Source organism: Macaca fascicularis, chromosome 6 (genome assembly GCF_037993035.2).
Source record: "Macaca fascicularis isolate 582-1 chromosome 6, T2T-MFA8v1.1".
NCBI lineage: Eukaryota > Metazoa > Chordata > Mammalia > Primates > Cercopithecidae > Macaca > Macaca fascicularis.
The window spans coordinates 125,773,223-125,797,355 of record NC_088380.1 but is presented as its reverse complement, the minus strand read 5'-3'; the positions used below and the strand labels follow the sequence as shown (position 1 = coordinate 125,797,355).

General features: G+C 40.9%; 1 protein-coding gene across 18 annotated transcripts in view; it reads right to left on the bottom strand.

Annotated features, from left to right (window-relative positions):
* Nucleotides 1–24,107, bottom strand: part of DMXL1 (Dmx like 1) — a 174,898-nt gene extending 150,791 nt beyond the window's left edge. For 8 of the 18 annotated variants that reach the window (XR_012414028.1, XM_045394136.2, XM_005557572.4 and 5 more), the window contains exon 1: nucleotides 23,514–24,083. Coding sequence is in view for 14 of the 18 variants with exons in the window: in XM_045394136.2 (XP_045250071.2) it covers nucleotides 23,514–23,600 (87 nt within the window). In the remaining 4 variants the exon portion in view is untranslated. Of the gene's footprint in view, nucleotides 1–23,513 lie in introns of all 18 variants that reach the window. The other 10 variants (XM_015451812.3, XM_045394138.2, XM_045394139.2 and 7 more) reach the window with 5 other exon arrangements.
* Nucleotides 24,108–24,133: the final 26 nt, after the last annotated feature.

Below are 24,133 nucleotides of genomic sequence, written 5' to 3'. Positions count from 1 at the left end.
AGGCAGGCAGATCACCTGAGGTCTGGAGTTCAAGATCAGCCTGATCAACACGGAGAAACCCTGTCTCTACTAAAAATACAAAATTAGCCGGGCGTGGTCATGCATGTCTGTGATCTCAGCTACTTGGGAGGCTGAGGCAGGAGAATCGCTTGAACCCAGGAGGTGGAGGTTGCAGCAAGCTGAGATCATGCCACTGCACTCCAGCCTAGAGAACAAAAGCGAAACGCCATCTCAAAAAAAAAAAAAAACTTCATATATACTTTATCTTAATTCCTACCAAAACCAAAATTATTCTGTATATGCTATCAAAAAAATATTTAAAATGGCACTTGAGAGAACATACAAATGAATGTGCTATATGGAAAAGAAAATCAAGGCCCAAATAAGTTGATAGCGTCTTAACGGCAGAGTGGGCTTCAGAACCTGATCTCTTGATTCTTGGTTTCCTGCTATTTCCATGGCACCAACAGGGCCTTCCCTACTTAACATGTTTGCCTGGAATTTTACCTACAAATAAGAAAGAATAATCAAGTATGATTCCACTAGTATCACAAAGTGAAAAGAACTGGCTCAAACAAACAAAAAAACCACATGATGATCTCCTCTCCTATATAAATATCCATGATGGGATCATAGGACTTGTCATAAGACCATTAGCAAGAATAAATTCCAAAGGCTAATTTTAAGAGAAGTTGTCTTTCAAATAATTTAGAAACTAATTTTTCTCCTTGATATTAAATTTTGAGAATACTAATTGTCACTGTTTCTCAAAATATTGTGTTGAATTTTACATGTTTACAATTTAGATTTGCTCTAATTCCTTTGGAATTTGCCCTTTGCATTTACAACGGCTAACTAGCACAACAGGCCTAGCTTTTGGCCCATCTCGACGCACCCTCCTCACTAAACTTAATCATTTCTAGCTTTTGATTTAAAGGAAGAGATGTGCAACTCTTCCTTTCACTTGAACACTTAAAAGACACTGTAGGGTTGTAACTATTCTAATTTCTATATCATTGTGTCTAAGTGAATAGGGAGTTCTGAGCAGAAAAGAGATATGAAAGAAAAGCCAATTGGTGGTATAGTCACAATACACAAAACATTTATTAAGTTTACTGTCCTACAGGAGCGCAGTTCATTGGCACTCCACAACCATTACAATAGTAACAAAGATCACTAATCACCATAACAGGTATAATAATAATTTTAAAAGAGGCCAGGCATGGTGGCTCACATCTGTAATTCCAGCACTTTGGGAGGCCAAGGCAGGCAGATCACTTGAGGTCAGGAGTTCAAGACCAGCCTGGCCAACATGGTGAAATCCCGTCTCCACTTAAAATACAAAAATTGGCCAGACATGCTTGTTTGAAACCAGGAGGCAGAGGTGGCACTGAGCCAAGATCGTGCTGCTGCACTCCAGTCTGGGTGACAGAGCGAGACTCTGTTCAAAAATAATAATAATAAAAGTGTGAAATAGTTTGAGAATTACCAAAATGCGACAGAGACACAAAGTGAGCTCATGCAGCTGGAAAAAATAGTACTGACAGATTTGCTCAACAAAGGGTTGCCATAAAACTTCAATTTGTAAAAATCATAATACTTGAAGTGCAATAAAGGAAACGGCAAGAAAACAAGATATGACTGTATTCAAGAAAACTGAAAACAAATGTCCACACAAAAACTTGTACATCAACGTTCATACCAGCATTATTCATAATGGCCACAAAGGGAAACAACTCAAATGTCTATCAACTGTGAATAGCTAAACAAAATATAGTATATATCCCTACAAAGGATTATTATTAAGCCATAAAAAGTATTAATAAAAGCTAGAACATGGATGAACTTTACAAAAGACCACATATTTTATTATTTCACTTTCCAGAATAGACAGATTCATAGAGTCAGTAAGGCAGTTGGTATAAATAAGCAAACAAGCAATGTAAGTGGCTGTAAGATAGCAGCTGCCAGTGGCTAGGGGTAGTGGCAAATAGACAGTGATTGGTAATAGACATGGGATTTCTCTTGGGGGTGAGGAAAATGTTCTATAATCAGATTGTGGCAATAGACATTGTTAATACACTAAAGCCACCAAAATTGACACTTTGAAAGGGTGAACTTTATGGTATGTAAATTATATTTCAAAAAAGCTGTTATTTAAAAAATAATAATTGTGGCTCCAAAAAGGTGGTGTTTCACTCACCTCCAAAGGAAATGAAACATAGATGCATACAATGTCGCACCTGTAATGCCGCCTAATCAGGAGGCTAAGGAGAGAGGATCACTTGAGCCCAGGAGTTTGAGATCAGCTTGGGCAACACAGCAAGACCCCATATGGAAAAAAAAAAAAAAAGAATTTTTCTTAAATAAAAAGAAAATCCAAAACAAATATACAGTGCTGAAATTATCACGAGAAATAACCCAGAACTCAAATATGAAGACAAGACAGTTCTGGGGCCACAGGAATGAAAAAAGACAATTTTCGGCCGGGCGCGGTGGCTCAAGCCTGTAATCCCAGCACTTTGGGAGGCCGAGACGGGTGGATCACAAGGTCAGGAGATCGAGACCATCCTGGCTGACACGGTGAAACCCCGTCTCTACTAAAAAATACAAAAAAACTAGCCGGGCGAGGTGGCAGGCGCCTGTAGTCCCAGCTACTCGGGAGGCTGAGGCAGGAGAATGGCGTGAACCCGGGAGGCGGAGCTTGCAGTGAGCCAAGATCACGCCACTGCACTCTAGCCTGGGCGGCAGAGCGAGACTCTGTCTCAAAAAAAAAAAAAAAAAGAAAAAAGACAATTTTCAGAAATGAAAAAAGACAAAGAGACTTCCACATTCACAACACCCCTCCCCCAATTCTGCCCAGCACCTAGGGCATAGAAAACTTCCCCAAACATTGTTTCTATACTGGAAAAAGTGAGATTATGGTGAACAGCTAGCTTCCCCACCATCTTGGGTTCTCTAGCAGGATATCTGTAACAGCCCTAACCCATAAGAAGCATCACAAGTGCCTAAAGAAATATCTCTGAGGACAGGGAGAAACAAAGAGGGCAGGCACTATTATCCGCATCCCTGAAAATACTGCTCCATAACTCAGCCAAAGGACATGCCACAAGAGAGAGGTTGTTCAGTTGTAACACTACCCTGTAGGAGGTTTGTCCCACAGGTTTCCAGCACATGAACCCTTAGCCAGCATTCCCACTCTGCTGAGATACCTCCTGTGGGATCTCCTCACTTTAGGAAGCGCAGCCCTTTGACGGTTTACTACAGCCACGGTGAACCTGGACTTAAGGCCAACACCTGGAGCCTAAAAAGGGGCAGTGGCTTAGCAGTGAAGAATCTCTAAATAAAGATACCCAATATAACCAAAACAAGCCAAAGACTACAATAAATAACTAATCCATAAATGCAAAGACACAGGTGCACGCATCCACGAGAAACAGCAGGCCAGGCACAGTGGATCACGCCTATAATCCCAACACTGGAAGGCCAAAGCAGGAGGATCCTTTGTGCCTAGGAGTTTAAAACCAGGCTGGGCAGCACAGCAAGACTTGCCTCTACAAAAAACAAAAATAAAAACATTAGCTGGGTGTGGTGACACGTGCCTGCAGTCCCAGCTACTAACGAGGCTGAGATGGGAGGACCACTTGAGCCTGGTAAATTAAGGCTGCAGTGAGCTGTGATCTCACCCCTGCACCCCAGCCTACGCAATAGAGCAAGACACTGTCAAATAAATAAATAAATAAATAAACACATGCATGCATGCAGAAAACACGGAACCATGATCTCACCAAACAAAGCAAGGAACCAGTACCTGACCCTAACCAGTAGGCAATATGTGAGCTCTCTGACCAAGAATTCAAAATAGTTTTAAGGAAACAACTATTCAGTGATCTCTAAGATAACACAACAAGCAATTCAGAAATTTATCAGAAAAAGTTAATAAAGATATTGAAATATTTTTTAAAACTCAAACAGAAATCTTGGAACTGAGAAATACATTTGCTGAACTAAAAAATTCATTAGAGGCTCTCCACAGAATAAGAATCAAGCAGAAGAAAGAATCAGTGAGCTCAAAGACAGGCTATTTAAAAACATACAGAGAACAAAAAAACAAAAAAGAAAAGTAATGAAGTTGCCTACAAGATATAAAAAATTACTTCGAAAAACGAAATCTAAGAATTGGCATTCAAGAGGGATTTGAACAAGAGAAAGAAGTAGAAAGCTTATCCAAAGAAATAACATAAAACTTTCCAAAACTTTAGAAAGACATAAATATCCAGGTAGATGAAGGCCAGAAAAACCCAAACAGATTTGACCCAAATAAGACTAACCCCAAGTGGCCAGGCACAGTGGCTCATGCCTGTAATCCCAGCATTTGGGAGGCTGAGGCGGGCGAATCACCTGAGGTCAGGAGTTCGAGACCAGCCTGGCCAACATGGTGAAACCCTATCTCTACTAAAAACACAAAAATTAGCTAGGTGTGGTGGCAGGCGCCTATAATACCAGCTACTTGGGAGGCTGAGGTAGGAGAATCGCTTGAACCCGGGAGGTGGAGGTTGCAGTGATCCGAGATCTAGCCATTGCACTCCAGCATGGGCAGGGGGGGGGCGGGCGACAAGAGCGAAACTCCTTCTCCAAAATAAAAAAAAAGACTAACCCCAAGCATAAAATAATCAAACTCTCACAGGTCAAGGACAAAGAGAAAATTCTAAAAGCAGTACAAAAGCCAGGTGCGGTGGCTCACGCCTGTAATCCCAACACTTTGGGAGGCCAAGGCGGGCGGATCACCTGAGGTCTGGAGTTCAAGACCAGCCTGACCAATCTGGAGAAACCCCGTCTCTACTAAAAATACAAAATTAGCCAGGTGCGGTGGCGTATGCCTGTAATCCCAGCTACTCAGGAAGGCTGAGCCAGGAGAATTGTTTGAACCCAGGAGGCAGAGGTTGTGGTGAGCCAAGATTGTGCCATTGCATTCCAGCCTGGGCAACAAGAGTGAAACTCTGTCTCAAAATTTAAAAAAAAAAAAAAAAAAAAAAAAAGGCAGCACCAAAAATGAAGCAGCTATGCACAAGACTGATGCTTGTAATCTCAGCACTTTGGGAGGCCAAGGTGGGTGGATCACTTAAGGCCAGGAGTTTGAGACCAGCCTGGCCAAAATGGCAAAACCCCATCTCTACTAAAAAATACAAAAATAAGCAGGGTGAAGTGGGGCACACCTGTAATTCCAGCTACTTGGGAGGCTGAGGCATGAGAATTGCTTGAATCCAGGAGGCAGAGGTTGCTGTGATCTGAGATCATGCCACTGCACTCCAGCCTGGGTGATGGAATGAGACTCTGTCTCAAAAATATATATATGTGTAAAGAAGCTCCAATTTGTCTGGCAAAAGATTCATCAAGGGAAACCACATAGGCCAGGAAGGAGCTAGGTGACACTTTCAAAATGCTAAAAGACAAAATACTGTCTTCTACAAATACTGTAGCCCTCAAAGTTATCCTTCAAATATGAAGGAGAGATAAAGTATTTCCCAAAGGATGACAAAATCCACCACCTTCAAGACTTGCAAAAATGCTACAGGGAGTTCTTCAACATGAAACAAAAAAACCACTAACATGCAAAAAAAAATTTTTTTGGAAGATATAAAACTCAATAGAAAAATTAAGTCACATACAAATTTAGAAGAATACTATAATTGTGGTGTGTAACCTATTCATAACTCTATTATGAAGCCCAAAAGACAAATCTATCAAAAACAGTATCTACAGTAACTTTTTAAGAGATAAGCAATATAAAAACATGCAAATTAAGATAACTGAAAGCCAAAAATGTGAATATAGAATTTTATTTTTATTTGTTTCTATTCTTTGAGATATAAGCTGTCATAGCTTTAAGACAATAATGCACTTCAATAAGATGTTTCATGTGAGCCCTCATGGTAGCCACAGTGCCAAAACCAATAATAAATTCTTTAAAAATAAACAGTAACAAAGTAAAACACACTATCAGAGAAGAGCATTTAACCAAAAAGGATGACAGTAAGAAAGGAAGAGAGGAGTAGAAAAACAACCAGAAAAACAACAAAATGCCAGTAGTAAATCCTTACTTACCAATAATATTTTTCTTAAAAGGAAAACCCACAATTACTTTTGCACCAACCTAATAACACAATGTAAAGGGGCTTTATTCTCCCATTAGAAGGCACAGAGTGGCTGAATAAATGAAGAAAAAAGAGCCAACTATATACTGTCCACAAGAAACCCACCTCACCAATAAAAGCATACATAGACTGAAAGTAAAGGGGTGGAAAAAGATATTACATGCAACTGAAAACCAAAAAATAGCCAGACTAGCAATACTTACATCAGATAAAATATGCTACGAATCAAAGACTATAAAGAGACAAAGATTGCTATATAATGATAAAGCAGTCAATCTAGAAATAGGATATAACAATTATAAATATCTCCATCACCCAACACCAGAGCTCTCAAGCATATAAAGCAAACACTGCTGGGCATGGTGCCTCACACTTGTACTTTGGGAGGCCGAGACTGGCGGATCACCTGAGGTCAGGAGTTAGAGGCCAGCCTAGCCAACATGGTGAAGCCTTCTCTCTACTGAAAATACGAAAATTAGCCGGGCACGGTGGGGGTGCCTGTAATCCCAGCTACTCGGGAGGCTGAGGCAGGAGAATCGCCTCAACCTGGGAGAAAGAGGTTGCAGTTAGCCAAGATCGTGCCATTGCACTCCAGCCTGAGCAACAGAATGAGACTCTGTCTCAAACAAATAAATAAATAAAAATAAAGCAAGCGTGAATAGATCTAAATAGAATGCAATACAAAACGTAGGAGAATTTAACACCCCACTCTCAGTAATAGATCATCTAACAGAAGAATCAACAAAAGAAACATCAGTTAAACGATACACTAGATCTAATAGGCCTGACATTTAAAGAACATCCACCTAACGGCTGCAGAATACATATTATTTTCATCAGCACATAGACTATTGCCAAAAATAGACATATCTGAGGTCACAAAACAAGCCTGAACAATTTTTTTAAAAGGAGAAATCATATAAAGTATCTTTTCTCACTACAATGGAATAAAACTAGAAATAAGTAAGAAAACCCTCGGAAACTTCACAAATATGCACCTGAATGACCAATGGATCAGTAACAAAATTAGGAAGGAAATTAAAACTTTCTTAAAACAAATGAAAATGGGAATACAACATAAAATCTATAGGATATAGCAAAAGCAGTACTAAGAAAAGTTGAAAGCAATAAATGCTTATATTTAAAAAGTAGAAAAAAGAAAAAAAGTAGAAAGACTTCAAATAACCTAATAATGCACCTCAAGGAACTTGAAAACCACGAGCAAATCAAACCCAAATTCATACGAGGAAAAAATGAAGATCAGAGCATAAATAAATGAAATTGAGATGAAAAGATCAACGAAATGAAACTTTTTAATGAAAAGTTAAAGAAAATAAACAAACCTTTGGCTTGACTAACAAAAAAACAGAAGACCCAAATAAGTAACAAATTAAAAAGAAGACATAACAACTAGATCAAAGAAATAAAAAGAATCCTTATGAACAACTATATACCAGCAAATTCAATAAAATCCAGAAGTGAGTGGATAAATTCCTGGACACATACAACCTACCAAGATTGAACCACAAGGAAATAGAAAACCTCAACAAATCAATAATGAGTAATGAGATGGAAGCCATAATAAATAGTATTTTATCAAAGGAAAGCTCAGGACCTGATGGCTTCACTGCTGAATTCTATCAAACATTTAAAGAAGAACTAACACCAATCTACTCAAACACTTCAAAAAAAATTGAAGAGAAAGGAAGACTTTCAAACTCATCTGGAGACCAGCATTATCCTGACACCAAAACCAGACAAAACAACAACAACAAAAATCTACAAGCCCATATCACACATGAAGACAGATACAAAAATTCTCAATAAAACACCTGCAAACCAAATTGAACAACACTAAAAGATCACTCACCATGATAAAGTGGCATTCATACCAGGGACGCAAGGATGGTTCAACATATGTGATATGGTTTGGCTCTGTGTTCCCACCCAAATCTCACCTTGAATTGTACACCCATAATTTCCATGTGTTGTGGAAGGGACCAGGTGGGAGAGAATTGAATCATGGAGGTGGTTTACCCCATACTGTTCTCGCGGGAGTGAATAAGTCTCACGAGATCTGATGGTTTGATAAGGGGAAACCCATTTCACTTGGCTCTCATTCTCTCTCTTGCCACCGCCATGTGAAATGTGCCTTTCACCTTCGGCCATGATTGTGAGGCCTCCCCAGCCACGTGGAAGTGTAAGTCCAATAAACCTCTTTTGTAACTTGCTCAGTCTTGGGTATGTCTTTATCAGCAGCATGAAAAGAGACGAATACAATATGTAAATCAATAAATGTGATATATCACCTTAACAGAAACAAGAACAAAAACCATACGATAGTTTCAATAGATCCTGGAAAAGCATTTGATAAAATTCAACATCCCTTGATGATAAAAATCCTCAACAAACTGGGCATAGGAGGAACATTCCTCACAATAATAAAGATTATTTATGAAAAACCCACAGCTATCGTCATTCTAAATAGGGAAAAACTGAAGATTTTTCCTCTAAGATCTGGAACAAGAATGCCCACTTTCACCACTTTTATTCAATACAGTACTAGAAGTCCTGGCCAGAGCAGTTAAGCAAGAGAAAAAAATAAAGAGTAACCAAATTGGAAAAGAAGTCAAGTTAGCCTTGTTCACAAATGATATGACTGTATACTCAGAACAGCCTTAGACTCCACCAAAAAAACCTGTTAGAATGGATAAACAAATTCCGTAAAATTCCAGGATTCAAAATCAACATTCAAAAATCAGCAGCATTTCTATACATCAATGGTGTACAGAACAGCATATACCATTGTATGCTCACCAACAGTGAGCAATCTGCCAAAGAAATCAGAAAGCAATCCCATTACAACAGCTACAAAGAACAAAAAACAATACAGGAATTTATTATTATTATTATTACTATTTTATTTATTTATTTTGAGACAGATTCTCACTCTGCTACCCAGGCTGGAGCGTAGTGGTGCCAATCTTGGCTCACTGCAGCCTCTGTCTCCTGGGTTCAAGCCATTCTCATGCCTCAGTCTCCCGAGTAGCTAGGACAACAGGTGCACACCACCATGCCCGGCTAATTCTTTTGTATTTTTAGTAGAGACAGGGTTTCACCATGTTGGCTAGGCTGGTCTTGAACTCTTGGTCTCAAGTGATCTTCCCTCCTCAGCCTCCCAAAGTGATGGGATTACAGGAATGAGCCCCCGTGACCAGCCAGAATTAATTTAACCAAAGAAGTGAAAGATCTCTACACGGAAAACTATAAAACTGATGAAAGAAATTGATGTAGACACACAAAAAATGGAAAGATATTCCATGCTCATGGACTGGAAGAATTAATATTGTTAAAATGACCATACCGAAAACAATTTTAGGATTTTTTTTTTTTTTTGAGATGGAGTTTCACTCTTGTCGCCCAGGCTGGAGTGCAAAGGTGCAATCTCGGCTTACCACAACTTCCACCTTCCAGGTTCAAGCGATTCTCCTGCCTCAGCCTCCCGAGTAGCTGGGATTACAGGCATGTACCACCACCACGCCTGGCTAATTTTGTATTTTTAGGAGATACGGGGTTTCTGCATGTTGGTCACTCGCCAGTCTCGAGCTCCCAGCCTCAGATGATCCACCCGCCTCAGCCTCCCAAAGTGCCAGGATTACAGGCGTGAGTCATAGCACCCGGCCAAAGATCGTTTTTTCTATTTCTGTGAAGACTGTCTTTGGTATTCTGATACAGATTACATTCTTCACAGAAATAGAAAAAATGACCCTACAATTTATGTGGATCCACAAACACCCCAAATAGCCAAAACAATTTTAAGCAAAAAGAACCCTTTTGGGGAAAAGGGCAGGCACGGTGGCTCATGCCTGAAATCCCAGCATTTTGGGAGGCCGAGGCGGGCGGATCACTTGAGGTCAGGAGTTTGAGACTAGTCTGGCCAACATGGCAAAACCCCATCTCTACTACAAATACAAAAATCAGCCAGGCATGGTGGTGCGCACCTGTAATCCCAGCTACTTGGAGGCTGAGGCAGGAGAATCGCTTGAACCCAGGAGGCAGAGGTTGCAGGGAGCCGAGATCGAGCCACCACACTCCAGCCTGGGAAACAGCACAAGACTCTGTCTTAAAAAAAAAAAAAAGGAAAAAGATATGAACAGACATTTCTAAAAAGAAGACATACAAATAGCCAACAGGTATATGAAAAAATGTTCAACATCACAAATCATCAGAAAAATGCAAATAAAAACTACAAAGATATATCATCTCACCCCAGTTAAAATGGCTTTTAACAAGACTGGTGACAGCAGATGTTCTCAAAAGATGCAGAGAAAGGGGAACCATTGTACTGTGTTGATGGGAATGTAAATTAGTACAACCACTATGAATAACTGTATGCAGGTTCTCAAAAACCTAGTAACTGGTCAGGCACGGTGGCTCAGGGCTGTAATGCCAGCACTTTCAGAGGCCAAGGCAGGCAGATCACCTTAGGCCAGGAATTTGAGACCAGCCTGTCTCACACAAAACCCCATCTCTACTAAAAACACAAAAATTAGCCAGGCGTGGTGGTGCACACCCGTAATCCCAGCTACTCAGAGGCAGAGGCAGAAGACTCCCTTGAACCCAGGAGGCGGAGGTTGCAGTGAGCCGAGATTGTGTCACTGCACTCCAGCCTGGGCAACAGAGCAAGACTCTATCTCAAAAAAACCAAAAACCTAATAACTGAACAACCATATGATCCAGCAATTCCATTATTGGGTATATATCCAAAAGAATGGAATGCAATGCATCAAAAAGACATTTATGTGCCCATGTTTATTGCAGCACTACTCACAGTACCCAAGATAATAAAATCCACCTAAGTGAGTGCCCATCAATGGATGAAAAAAATGTAGTATATGTACACAATGAAATATTATTCAGCCATTAAAAAGAATGAAATCCTGCCATTTGCAGCAATAAGGATGGAACTACACTTTGGGAAGTCAAGGTGGGCAGATCACTTGAGGCCAGGAGTTTGAGACCAGCCTGGTCAACATGGCGAAACCCATATCTATTAAATGTATACACAGACATATATATACACACACAGACATATATATATGCACACACACATACATATACACACACACACATATATACACACACACAAAAAAAAAAATTAGCCAGGCATGGTGGCACATGCCTGTAATCCCAGGTACTCAGGAGGCTGAGGCACAAGAATCACCTGAACCTGGGAAGCAGAGGTTGCAGTGAGCCAAGATCAGGCCACTGCATTCCAGCCTTTTTGAGATTCTGACTCAAATGAATAAATAAAGAAATAAACAAACAATAAAAAGGATGGAACTGGAGGTCATTCTAAGTGACATAAGCGAAGCTCAGAAAGACAAATATATCACATGTTCTCATTCATATGTGGGAACTACAAAAGTGGATCTCATAGAGAGTAGATTGATGGTTACCAGAGGGCTAAGGGTGTTGGTGGGGAGGACGAAGAGAAATTGAATAATTGGTACTAATAAACGTTTGATAGAAGTCATAAGACCTAGTGTCAGACAGATCAGTACTGTAACTGTAGTTTACAATAATCCATTGTATATTTCAAAATAGCTAGAAGAATTCGAATAGTTCTAGCATAAACACAAATATTTAAGGTGCTGGATATGCCAAGTACAGTGATTTAATCTTTACAAATTATATGAATGTATTAAATTATCACACTTTGAAAGCATGTACATCTATTATTCATCAATTAAAAAATAAAATAAGGCCAGGCATCATAGCTCACGTCTATAATCCCAGCACTCTGGGAGGACAACGCGGGAGGATTGCTTGAGCCCAGAAGTTCATGACCAGTGTGGGTAACACAATGAGACCCCACTCTACAAAAAATTTTAAAAATTAGCCAGGCATGGTGGGACATGCCTGTTGTCCCAGCTACTTGGGACACTGTGGTGGGAGGATCTACTTGAGCCAAGGAGGTTGAAGCTGCAGTGAGCTGTGTTCACACTACTGCACTCCAGCCAGGGCAACAGAGTGAGACCCTGTCTCTAGAAAAATAAAATAAGCCAGGCATGGTGGCACATGTCTGTAGTCCCAGCTACTCAAGAGGCTGAGGTAGCATGACTGTCTAAACTCAAGAGTTTGAGGCTGCAGTGAGTTATGACTGCGCCACTACACTGCAGCCTGGGAAACACCGTAAGACTCTGTCTCTAAAAAAAAACTAAAAATAAAAAAAATAAAAATTGATTTTATAAAGCATTCTAAGAACATATTAATACACACACACATACACACACACACACGTTATCTTAAAACTTTCTCTGGGAAATAATTATGTCAGCAATCAATTCAGACAACAATAAACTTAGGCTCCCGAAGGGCAAGAATCATGTTTATTCATAATTCTTTCTCATATTTTTAGATAGCAGGACCCCAAATGCAGTAAAAACTCAATTTTTAATTCCAAAGGAACTCTTTTCTTAAATCCTTTATCACTTATGGACAAAAATTACCTTCGAATACACACAAGAACAAAATTCTCCATGTACAGACTCAATTTGTCCCCATTAGTTAAAACGAAAAGGTTAAGCAAGGGCACCTCTGGTTAAAATTGGTAAAGTGTAAGTTGGTCTTCAATCTTTGTTTCTGCAGCTCTATATCTTCTTCAAATTAACTTCTCATCTACACTTCTTGCATCCAATACTTAGGGGTTCTTATTCCTCCTATAAAAACAAAACGTAACCAGACGCCAACTATATATACCTGTTAATTGACTTAAGTCTGAAGACGTTTGAGTCAAAGTATGTTCTCAAGCAGTTTTTACACATTAAAATATGTTTTATTTTAAAAAGGTTCTGACTCAGGTAAAGATTTTAGCTACCAATAAACAATGCCTCGCACACATACGGCATCAATAAATGTTAGTTAAATGAATCAAGAAAGAGTGCTATTTCTGTGGGGAGGGAATGGAAAGCTGAAATCACACTTCCTTACCCCAAGGCCTTCCAAGAAGTCATCTGGATTTGACTTTTTGAGGATTCTAAGCTGGGAGTGAAGAAGGGGAGGCAGCCCAAACGCAGCTGTCTTCTTTGCCTTGCCCACAACAGACAGCTTAGTCCTTGGAGCTCTTCTGATTCCAGCACAGGTTTTCTTTGTCCCATTTGTCCTCATGTATTTACTAGGCCCTACCTTGCCAGCTGTTTGGAATGCAACATGAAGTCACTGCCCCTAGAGGTAGTACAATTCTAGTGGGTAACAACTGAAAAAGCAATTACAAGATAGGCTACAAATAGGAAGATCATCTAGTCTGAATAGGGACATCTAAACCAAGGTTTTAGGGATCAGTTAGCCAGATTTACGCCTTTTTTGCATAGGGAGGGGGAATTGAAACGCTGCCTGAACAGCTTGTGAAATGGCTTGGAAATAAGAAAGCATTTCTTACTGTATAAATGGAAAGACGTTAGATACAGCTAAAGTTTAGGGAGGCAACTACTGCAGGGAGGAGGAAAAGTGATGAGAGACTAGAAAAGTACAGTAAAATGCATTGGGAAGAATTCACACTTTATCCTAATCTGCCTTTTAAAATGGTCCCTCTGGCAGTATTGTTTAAGTTGAAGACAAGCATGATTAAATACAGGGACACAGGTTAAAAGGCTATTTCAACAGAGTAACAGCACTACTGAAAAGACAAATGGAAATACATTAAAATTACTCAGAAGACAGAATCTACAGGGCTTGACTGATTGTATAAGAAAAATGTAGATGGATTAGGTGTTAAGGATATTTCCAAATCTTTGGCTTAAAAAAAATAGCTGGATAATGGAACCATTCACAGAGATAATGAACACAGGAGGACAAACAAAACAAATGGGGGTGTGGGTTGCAAGGTGCACCAAGGTAGGGGAGTTGACTGAGTATGGAACATTTTACTTATTGTATTTTAATTTTGAGACGAAGTCTTGCTCTGTCACCCAGGATGGAGTGTAGCGGGACGATCTTGGCTCACTGCAACCTCTGCCTCCTAGGTTCAAGCGATTCTCCTGCCTCAACCTCCCGAGTAGCTGAGATTACAGGCACCTACCACCACACCTGGCTAATTTTTTGTATTTTTAGTAGAGACAAGGTTTCACCATGTTGGCCAGGATGGCCTAGAACTCATGACCTCAAGCAATCCACCTGCCTCAGCCTCCCAAAGTGCTGGGATTATGGGCGTGCAAAACATTTTAAAATTGATTATTTGTAGTAACTTTAAGTGGAACAATCCAAAAGGTATTTAAAATTATCAATATGAAGCTCAAGACAGGGATCTCACCATCACAGACTATACACCAGGAGCTGCATGTAGAATGAAACAAGAAGAGGACCAAGGCCTGGTAGGCCTGACGGTCACCAATATTTAAGGTATAGACAAGAAAGATATCTTGCAAAGAACATTGAGAACGACTAAGAGGGTGGGGTTGGGGGGCGAGTATGGTATAACTAAGCCAAGGAAAGTGAAGGAGAAAATGATCAACATGACAAATGCCAAAGAGAAAGCAAGATACAGAGGAGATCTGTTGATTCAAATTAGCATCAATGTGGTTACCGGTGACTAAGCAGACAAAAGCTGCCAAAGTACAGTGAGTTAAGAAGTGAGCAGGACATAAAAGTGGCAACAAATACAGACAACTCAAGGACTTTGACTCTGAAGTCAAAGATAAAGAGGGATGTGGCATCAAAGGATTTTCTGGCTGGCTGTTTTTCAAGATGAGAGTTTAAAGCATGTCTTAGAACCTCTGGAAAGAAAAAAGTGGAGATAACTTTAGGGCTGAGATCCCAGAGACAGCCTGAAGAGATAAGATCCAGCGCACCAGGAAGACGGATTAACCCTGGACAATTCTGGGGGACATCTATTTTACTGTACCAGGAGAAGAGAAGGAAAGAATGGATGCTGATGTAAGTCGATTTTTCGGCTTGTAGTCAAAAATGAGGGAGCTGCCATCTGAATGATTCCAGGCAACAAGTTTACATGAGTTAAGAGAGCACTGGGGTGGGAGGTTTCAGAAGGTGCAAGAAAGGAAAAATGAGCAGATGGGTGGGAGGATTCCTGGAAAGCTTTGAGGTCCCATCTGAGGTTGGCAAACATGACTTTGTTTTCCACAGGAATTTCTTTACATCGTCTAGTAGTGCTCACAAGATATACAGGAACATGAGATTGATCAAGTGTGTGGAATTTTATCAGACTGGTGTAAATAAAAAGGGTCAAGAGAGTTAAAGGATACTGGCAACAAAGAGTGTTGCTAAAATAACTCATGCTAAATTATATAAATTAGGAAGTTAAAATGTGTAGCAATAACTGTGAAACAACAGGTAATAAGCTCAAGAATTAAAGTCTGATTTCCATATAGTTATCTTCATCCTGCGACACAAGCATGATATGAACTCCTTGATCTCACAGACTGGGTGCAGTGGCTCATGCCTGTAATCCCAGTACTTTGAGAGGCCAAGGTGGGAGGATCACTTGAGCCAGGAGTTTGAGACCAGCCTGGGCAACATAGTGGGACCCCATCTCCGCATAAAATAAAAACAAAAAATTTGCTGGGCCTGGTGTGGCACACGCCTGTGGTCCCAGCTACTTGGGAGACTGAAGTTAGAAGACTGACTGAGCCCAGGAGGTTGACAGTGCAGTGAGCTATGATCCCACAACTGTACTCCAGCCTGGGTGACAGAGCAAGACTCTGCCTCAAAAAAATAAATAAAATAAATATCTCACAAATATGTGCTAAGAACAGAGGAATCAGTGCCCGGACAAATAATTCATGCTCCAAATCCATGTAAGTGGTCTCGTTTCTAAAAGAAAAGGACATATTAAATCTCCAGTTTCCATGTTCTCAGTACTAGAAAGTTTGTGAAAATAAAAGTGAAAATATGAGCCAGGTGCAGCAGCACAGGCTTGTAGTCCCAGCTACTTGGGAGGCTGAGGCAGTAGGATCGCTTGAGGCCAGAAGTTCTAGACTAGCCCTGGCAACACAAAGAGACCCCATCTCTAAAAAATTGTTTTAAATAAATAAATGAAACAGAATGGGCTGTGCATGATTTTAAAATAATCCTTGTACCACTAAATTCTTAAATAAAAATAATCTGTCTACCTGATTTTAAATAAAAACCTAAAACAGCCCAGGTATGGTGGTTCACACCTGTAATCCCAGTACTTTGGGAGGCTGAGGCAGGTGGACTGCTTGAGCTCAGGAATTTGAGAACAGCCCGGGCTTCATGACGAGACCCTATCTGTACTTTAAAAAAAATAAAAAAATTAAAAAAATAAAAATTATATATATATATATATATATATATATATATAGAGAGAGAGAGAGAGAGAGAGAGAGAGAGAGACGAAAAAAATACAAAAAAAAAAAAAAAATAGCCAGGAATGGTGGCACGTGTCTGTGGTCCTAGCCACTTGGGAGGCTAAGGTGGGAGGATCACTTCAGCCAGGAGGCAGAGGCTGCAGTGAGCTGAGATCCACTGCACTCCAGCCTGGGTGACAGAGTGAGGCCCTGTCTTAAAACAAACAAACAAAAAAAACCTAAGATGTAATACAACACATGAAACTTCTAAATCAAAATGTAAAACTGGTTTTACAGATCTGTCTAAAATAAATTATTCACAAAAATTCATTTCAAGGTGCCCCGACTATAATGTAGGAGGTTATCAAAACAATAATAGGAGCACCAGCCTATCAAATAAACTGTCGATGTCACCAGCTGCTTCTGTCAAAAGATCTATAACCACTGGGCACAGTAGGGCACACCTGTAATCACAGGGAGGCTCACCTGAGCCCAGGAGTTCCAAACTGGCCTGGGCAATATAACAAGATCCTGCCTCAAAAAAATAAAATAAAATAGCACTGGGCCTGGTGGTTCACCCCTGTAACCCCAGCACTTTGGGAGGCCAAGATGGGGGGATCACTTGAGGCCGGGAGTTCCTGGTCACGCCTGGTCAATATAGTGAGACCCCCATCTCTTTTTATTTAAAAATGTTTTAATTAAAAAATAATAATAATAAAAGATCTGTAATCAGAATAATCTATTATTAACCAATAAAATTAAATTGACAAATGAAAATCCTTCTATTAGGCACATACAGCATTAGGTTTATCAACTTTAAAACTAAACACGGCCGGGCGCGGTGGCTCAAGCCTGTAATCCCAGCACTTTGGGAGGCCGAGACGGGTGGATCACAAGGTCAGGAGATCGAGACCATCCTGGCTAACACAGTGAAACCCCGTCTCTACTAAAAAATACAAAAAACTAGCCCGGCGAGCTGGTGGGCGCCTGTGGTCCCAGCTACTCGGGAGGCTGAGGCAGGAGAATGGCGTGAATCCAGGAGGCGGAGTTTGCAGTGAGCTGAGATCCGGCCACTGCACTCCAGCCTGGGTGACAGAGCGAGACTCCGTCTCAAAAAAAAAAAAAAAAAAAAAAAAAAAAACTAAACACGATGCACAGGAAGAACTGAGCCACATGTATGCTATCAAGCATATAATCAAAATGTAACTTTCAACCTGAGTCACATATGTGCTATCAAGCATATAATCAAAATATAACTTTCAACTTTAAATTTTGGCAGAGAATCTTCTCAAATATTCTAAATTTCTAAAATTCAAGGCTGTAACAGTCAGCATTCTAGTTTTAATCAACAATACCAGGTAAACACCCCCAAAAAAATCCTTTTGGTATATGTCCTGTTTAAATGACACAGGTTTTAAGTCTGGCATGCAGTAATTATTATCTTTAAAATATAATAAAGTATTGAGAACTAGTACCATTTCAATTATTTTAAAGGTACTTTAACACTATAAAACTTTATGTTTTGGCAGGGCACAGTGGCTCACGCCTGTAATCCCAGCACTTTGGGAGGCCAAGGCGGGCGGATCACGAGGTCAGGAGATCGAGACCATCCTGGCTAATATGGTGAAACCCCGCCTCTACTAAAAATACAAAAAATTAGCTGGGCGTGGTGGTGGGTGCCTGTAGTCCTGGCTACTCAGGAGGCTGAGGCAGGAGAACAGCTTGAATCCGGGAGGCGGAGCTTGCAGTGAACCAGATGGCGCCACTACACCCTAGTCTGGGCGACATGGTGAGACTCCGTCTCAAAAAAAAAAAAAAAAAAAAAAAAACTTTATGTTTTAAAACAGGCCAACATATTTTAAAGTCCAATTTAGTACTTGTACTATTATATGCACCACAAACATCTTTCTCTTTCTTCACATATGAGCAGTAGCAATCTTTCCCCTTCTATATTCTCCCCAATCGCAAAGACTCACATGTCCCCTTTCAAAAAAAAAAACCTTCCCACCCTCCTGATTTGACAATCACACCGCTACCAATAAAAGTTTCCTTAAAGTGAACACAACAAAGCTAAACTCAAGGACGCTTATTACAGAAAGCTGATGAAGAAGACTGCTTATTCAGCCCTATTTCTCTAATGACACTCTCATAATTGCAGTCTTCTGATTTCTAATCTAGATTCCCTTAGCTGGAAACATTGAGTTTTCAAATACTAAAGGGAAATTGGAGCTATAACATATTTGCTTTCCCTCCCATAGCCAAGGTACAACTCCAAATCAGAGATAGGAAGTCCTATATATTGGCACAATCTTTCTGTCTCAGAAATTATCTCCCTTTCCATGTCATTCAATTCACAGTTTCAACCCTAAGTATGGATAAACTACAGAAGAAAAAGAAAAAAAATGTATCATATCAACAGTACGCATAAAAATAGAATCTAGAAATGTAGATTCTAATTAGTCTTCTTTTTAACTTGCTGCCTTTTAGAAACAGAGTATATTTAATTCTAAAAACAAAAATTGTAGGCTGGACATGGAAGCTTACATCTGTAATCCCAGCAGCCTGGGAGGCTGAGGTGGGAGGATCACTTGAGCCCAGGAGTTAGACACCAGCCTGGGCAACATAAGGAGACCTTGTCTCCTTTTTTTTTTTTTTTAATTTTTTTTTAAAAAAATTTCCTACTAAGAGCAGTAGGAAATTAACAAGGAAAAAGGCATGAAGGAAGCATTCCAGTAAATAAGGAAAAAATAAAGAATTTTTGCTTAGTATACCTGAAGTCTCCCCTAGTTGCTCACTTGATGTTGATGATAAAATGCCTAACAACTGACTTTGAAAAAGAAACTAACAGGCAGGGCACGGTGGCTCACGCCTGTAATCCCAGCATGTGGGGAGGCTGAGGCAGGCAGATCACTTGAGGTCAGGAGTTCAAGACCAGCCTGGTCAACATGATGAAACCCGTTTCTACTAAAAATACAAAAATTAGCTGGGCGTGGTGGTGTGTGCCTGTAATCCCAGCTACTTGGGAGACTGAGGCATGAGAATAGCTTGAACCTGGGAAGCGGAGGTTGCAGCAAGCTGAGATCGCGCCACTGCACTCCAGCCTGGGTGATAGAGTGATACTCAATCTCAAAAAAAAAAAAAAAAGAAACTAACAGGAATATTCATTTGGACTCAAATCTAAATGATTAAAGCTATTCTTAAATACAGCAATTATTAATTATATTACTGTAAGGTTTCTCTATCCATTTTTCATTAATTCGACCATGACTTATGAAGTACTTTCTGTTGTTAGGCATTACAATATAACCTTAATTTTATGAAAACTGACATTTTTGAGAGTTTTTCATGTGCTAAACCACAGACTTACAGCTTAGCACTTTTTCATGTAACAACTCTATGAATAATACTATTTTAGTCCCATTTTACACAGAGAAAAAAAGAAATTCAAAGAGTAGAACTTGCTAAGGGATAAACAGCTAATTATAAGGGACCACACTGGAAATCAACTCCAAGTAATGACCTTACTGTTAGTTTTAAACACTCTTTCAGTCACTGTTCTAAGTGCTCACAATGAAGGCTGGGAAGTCACACACATACAATACACAAGGCAAGACTGGTTAATGATATAATAAAGATGCAAAGAAAGTGCTCTGAAAGCACAGCAGAGATAGTCATTGCCCACAAGAGGGTTTCTTAATAAGAGCAAAGTCAAAACAGCTTGATGCCTGTTGAGGTAGTAAAAAAAGTATCTAATACTTAGATATGATTAACCTGCACTGGTAATTTCATATTTTCAAATCTAGAAAATAGGAGAAGTGGCATTCAGTTTCATTTCCATTTAAAACCTGTCAGACTTTATGAGTAAAACAAGATCTCACATCTTGTAATCTTTCAAACCAAGAACAGGTAAGATATCTGCAAACACGCAAAGGGAGGAATTACAAAAACAGGACTGTCCTAAGAGAAGGCACAAAGTACCAGAAGGAATAAAAGAATTTTTCAAGGGAAACTACAAGAGGAAGATGTCATGCTCCACTTCAAGTAAAATGCAACTGAGGGATATTTTAGTCTTCACATACCATCTACCATTAATGTTTGCTATTTTCCTATCAAAGAAAAGTCAAAATCAAAAGAGGTTAAAAACAAAACTCAAGGCTGGGCGCCGCGGCTCACGCCTGTAATCCCAGCACTTTGGGAGGCCGAGGCAGGTGGATCACCTGAGGTCAGGAACTGGAGACTAGCCGGACCAACATGGTGAAATCCCACCTCTACTAAAGAATGCAAATTAGCCGGGCATGGTGGTGCATGCCTGTAATCCCAGCTACTCGGGAGGCTGAGGCAGGAGAATCTCTTGAACCTAGGAGGCGGAGGTTGCAGTGAGATGAGATCACGCCATTGCACTCCAGCCTGGGCAACAAGAGTGAAACTCCATCTCAAAAAAAAAAAACTACTCAAGAAGTAAACAATAGATTCCGCCTTTTAACGAGAGGGAAAAAAAAGGGTGATTTCAAGAGAGATAAATTTAAGGTGTATATAAGTGTCCAGGATAATGAGCATAATCAACTTAAAGAGTCAGGGATGGATAGGCTGCAAAGGAAAACCATGACTGTCAAATCCTTAAAACTCCATCAAAACTAAAGAGAGCTGAGCTCTCTTTATACTTAAAAATTATTTTTACTTTATTTACTGAATGCTTCCAGAGACCTGGAAGAAATCTGCAGCAGGCTTGGTGGGAGATTAAATCTTACTCTATGGAAACGAACTTTAAAATTCAGCAGAACTGACCAACAAGCTACGTGATGGTACAGGATGACCATCTATCTAATCCTTGGCATATTAACTGATCTCTCCTTAAAAATAATACAGAGACATTCACCAAGGTTTTATAGAGGAATGCATCCAGGTATATAAATAGGCCATCATACTGTATATGCTCTGAAGTTCACACCACTGCTTACACAGATTGTGAATGCCTTCTTAGAAAAAATTCTTAGGGCTGGGCATGGTGGCTCACACCTCTAATCCTAGCATTTTGGGAGGCATAAGTGGGAGGATCACTTGAGCCCAGGGACTTGAAATCAGCCTGGGCAACATAAGGAGACCCCTCTCTACAAAAAATAGAAAACTTAGCCAGGCGTGGTCATTAACATCTGTAGTCCTAGCTACTCAGGAGCCTAAGGTGGCAGGATGGCTTAAGCCAGGGAGGTCGAGGCTTCAGTGAGCTGTGATCATGCCACTGCACTCTAGCCTGGGTGACAGAGGGAGCCCTCATTTCAAATTTTTTTTTTTTTTTTTTTTTTTTTGAGACGCAGTCTCGCTCTGTCGCCCAGGCTGGAGTGCAGTGGCCAGATCTCAGCTCACTGCAAGCTCCGCCTCCCGGGTTCACGCCATTCTCCTGCCTCAGGCTCCCGAGTAGCTAGGACTACAGGCGCCCGCCACTTCGCCCGGCTCATTTTTTGTATTTTTAGCAGAGACAGGGTTTCACCGTGTTAGCCAGGATGGTCTCGATCTCCTGACCTCGTGATCCGCCCGTCTCGGCCTCCCAAAGTGCTGGGATTACAGGCTTGAGCCACTGCGCCCGGCCCTCATTTCAAAAGTTTTTAAAAAGCAAAAGTTCTTAGAATTTACACTGGAGAAAGAATTCATATAACTTTAGCAAATGACAGAGAATGCAACATTATTATCCTATAATTTCCCAGTAGGAAAACCTTCTAAGGATGATGTTTTATTTCCCTCTTAAGTAGCAAGAGCAGAGAGCAATGCCCAGCTGTAAGGAAATTATAGTTGCTCACTGGGACCCTCAGAGCTCACTCTTTTCCCAAGTATTCAGGCTGGGCAAACATTTAGAATCGGAATCCCGATGAATTAAGATGTGTATAAATCAATCTAAAGGAGAGGTACAGTCTCTATTTGAAAGCAAAATGCTTGTTGGCACAATTCTAAAAGTACAATTCAGGCATTAAATGCCTGCACCATGTTAAATGCTGAGTATTATTTATTCTGAGCAACGAACACCACAGAAAAATTAAAAGCAGAGAAAAAGATTAGAAATTTAAGACTCCTAAACTTGGGGCATTGGTTACGTTGTTTACTTTGTGTCACTTATACAAAATTAAGTTTTACTTTTTTTTTTTAAAGGAAAAAAGCCTACAGCACTCAGTATTCCCAGGCAGTAACAAGTTTTACTTTTAATCACAACTAAAGAGGTATCTACACAAATTGTAGCAAAAATCATTAGCATTATAAATTTATGTAGACAAAAGTATCATGTGCAATTACTGACTTATAGTTTGAAACTGTTACATTAAAAAAAAAAAAAAACAACTATAGTTAAGGCAGAAAATGCCACTATACTGACAAGTAGCCCGAAGTCTGGTGCTCTCTTCTTGTCAATATGTGACCAATGAAAAGCAAGTTAAGCAACCTTAACCTGGGATTACCGGGTTACTGTAAAATATCCAAGAAACATTGTTAAAAATGAAAAGGCTTTTTGCTTTCCGAAGTTATTTCTCAGGGAATTTGAAAAGAAAATAAATGAAAAGCACTGTTCTCAAAGCTAGTTGTTGATAGCAAACAATTGGTAACTGTTTTGAGACACCCACTTTTTTTTTTTTAACTACAAAGATACTTGACCTTAACTTAGAATACAAAATGAAACCAATCCCCATCATTCCTAAATTTAATAATTTGAACCTACAGAATGGTATAAAAAGCCTCCAACTCGTTACTCAACAAAGATTTTTGGATAAACGACTTTGGCAAAGCACCCCGGTCCAAGGAAGTCAGACCAAAAACTTTAAAAATCCTACAAAACACTCTCTAAGTTGAGTTCAGGCTCCAAACAGTATCTCACTGACCGAAATGGTTTTGCTTCCTTAGTTCTCAAGGGCCAGGTCTGCCCGGCTCTGGGTGGTAGGGACAACCCTGGGGCGACAAGTCGCTCGCGCCTCTGCCCGTCGTTCTGGGCCGAGCTTGGCCCAGAATGACGGGCAAAGGCCGGGCCACGGGCGACGCGAGGGCCTCCCTCACTCACCGTGAAGCGCTGGTCGCCAATGCTGCCCACGGAGAAGCAGTGGTCGCCAGGGTTCACAGCCCCGGTCAGCACCTGGTGCAGGTTCATGTCGGCGCCCTAGTCCTGCAACGGACACCGCATCCAGCTCATGCCACGGGTCAGCGGCCGCTTCCCTCCCTCCTTCCCTCAGGGGCGGCGGCCGCTCTTCGGTGGCGACAGCAGAAGCAGCGACAGGCGCCTGTAGCCGGAGCCGCTCAGCTGGGGCCCGCGACTCATCCCGAGCCCTGGAGGGCGAGGCCCGGAGGGGGCGGGTCGGCGAGCGGGCGGAGCGCCGGGCTCCTTAGCGCACCTGTCACTGCCCGCGCTGGCCCAGGTGAAGCTCAGGGTCCCCTCACCAGCCACGACCCGGGGCCGACTCACTGGCCAAGAAGGCCGCGCTCTCCACAGACTTCCTCTGGACCTCGGGCAGCCACTCCTGACCCAGCCCGAGTGGCGGAGGCAGAATGCGCTCGCACTCCCCGCCTGACCTGTCCCTTCCCGGCTCCGGTGCCCGCCACCCCCGCAGTCCTCCGCCACTCACTACGCGACTGTGGATCCCTGCGGCCGAAATATCGCGAGACTTCGCTCGACGAAGCTGTTAC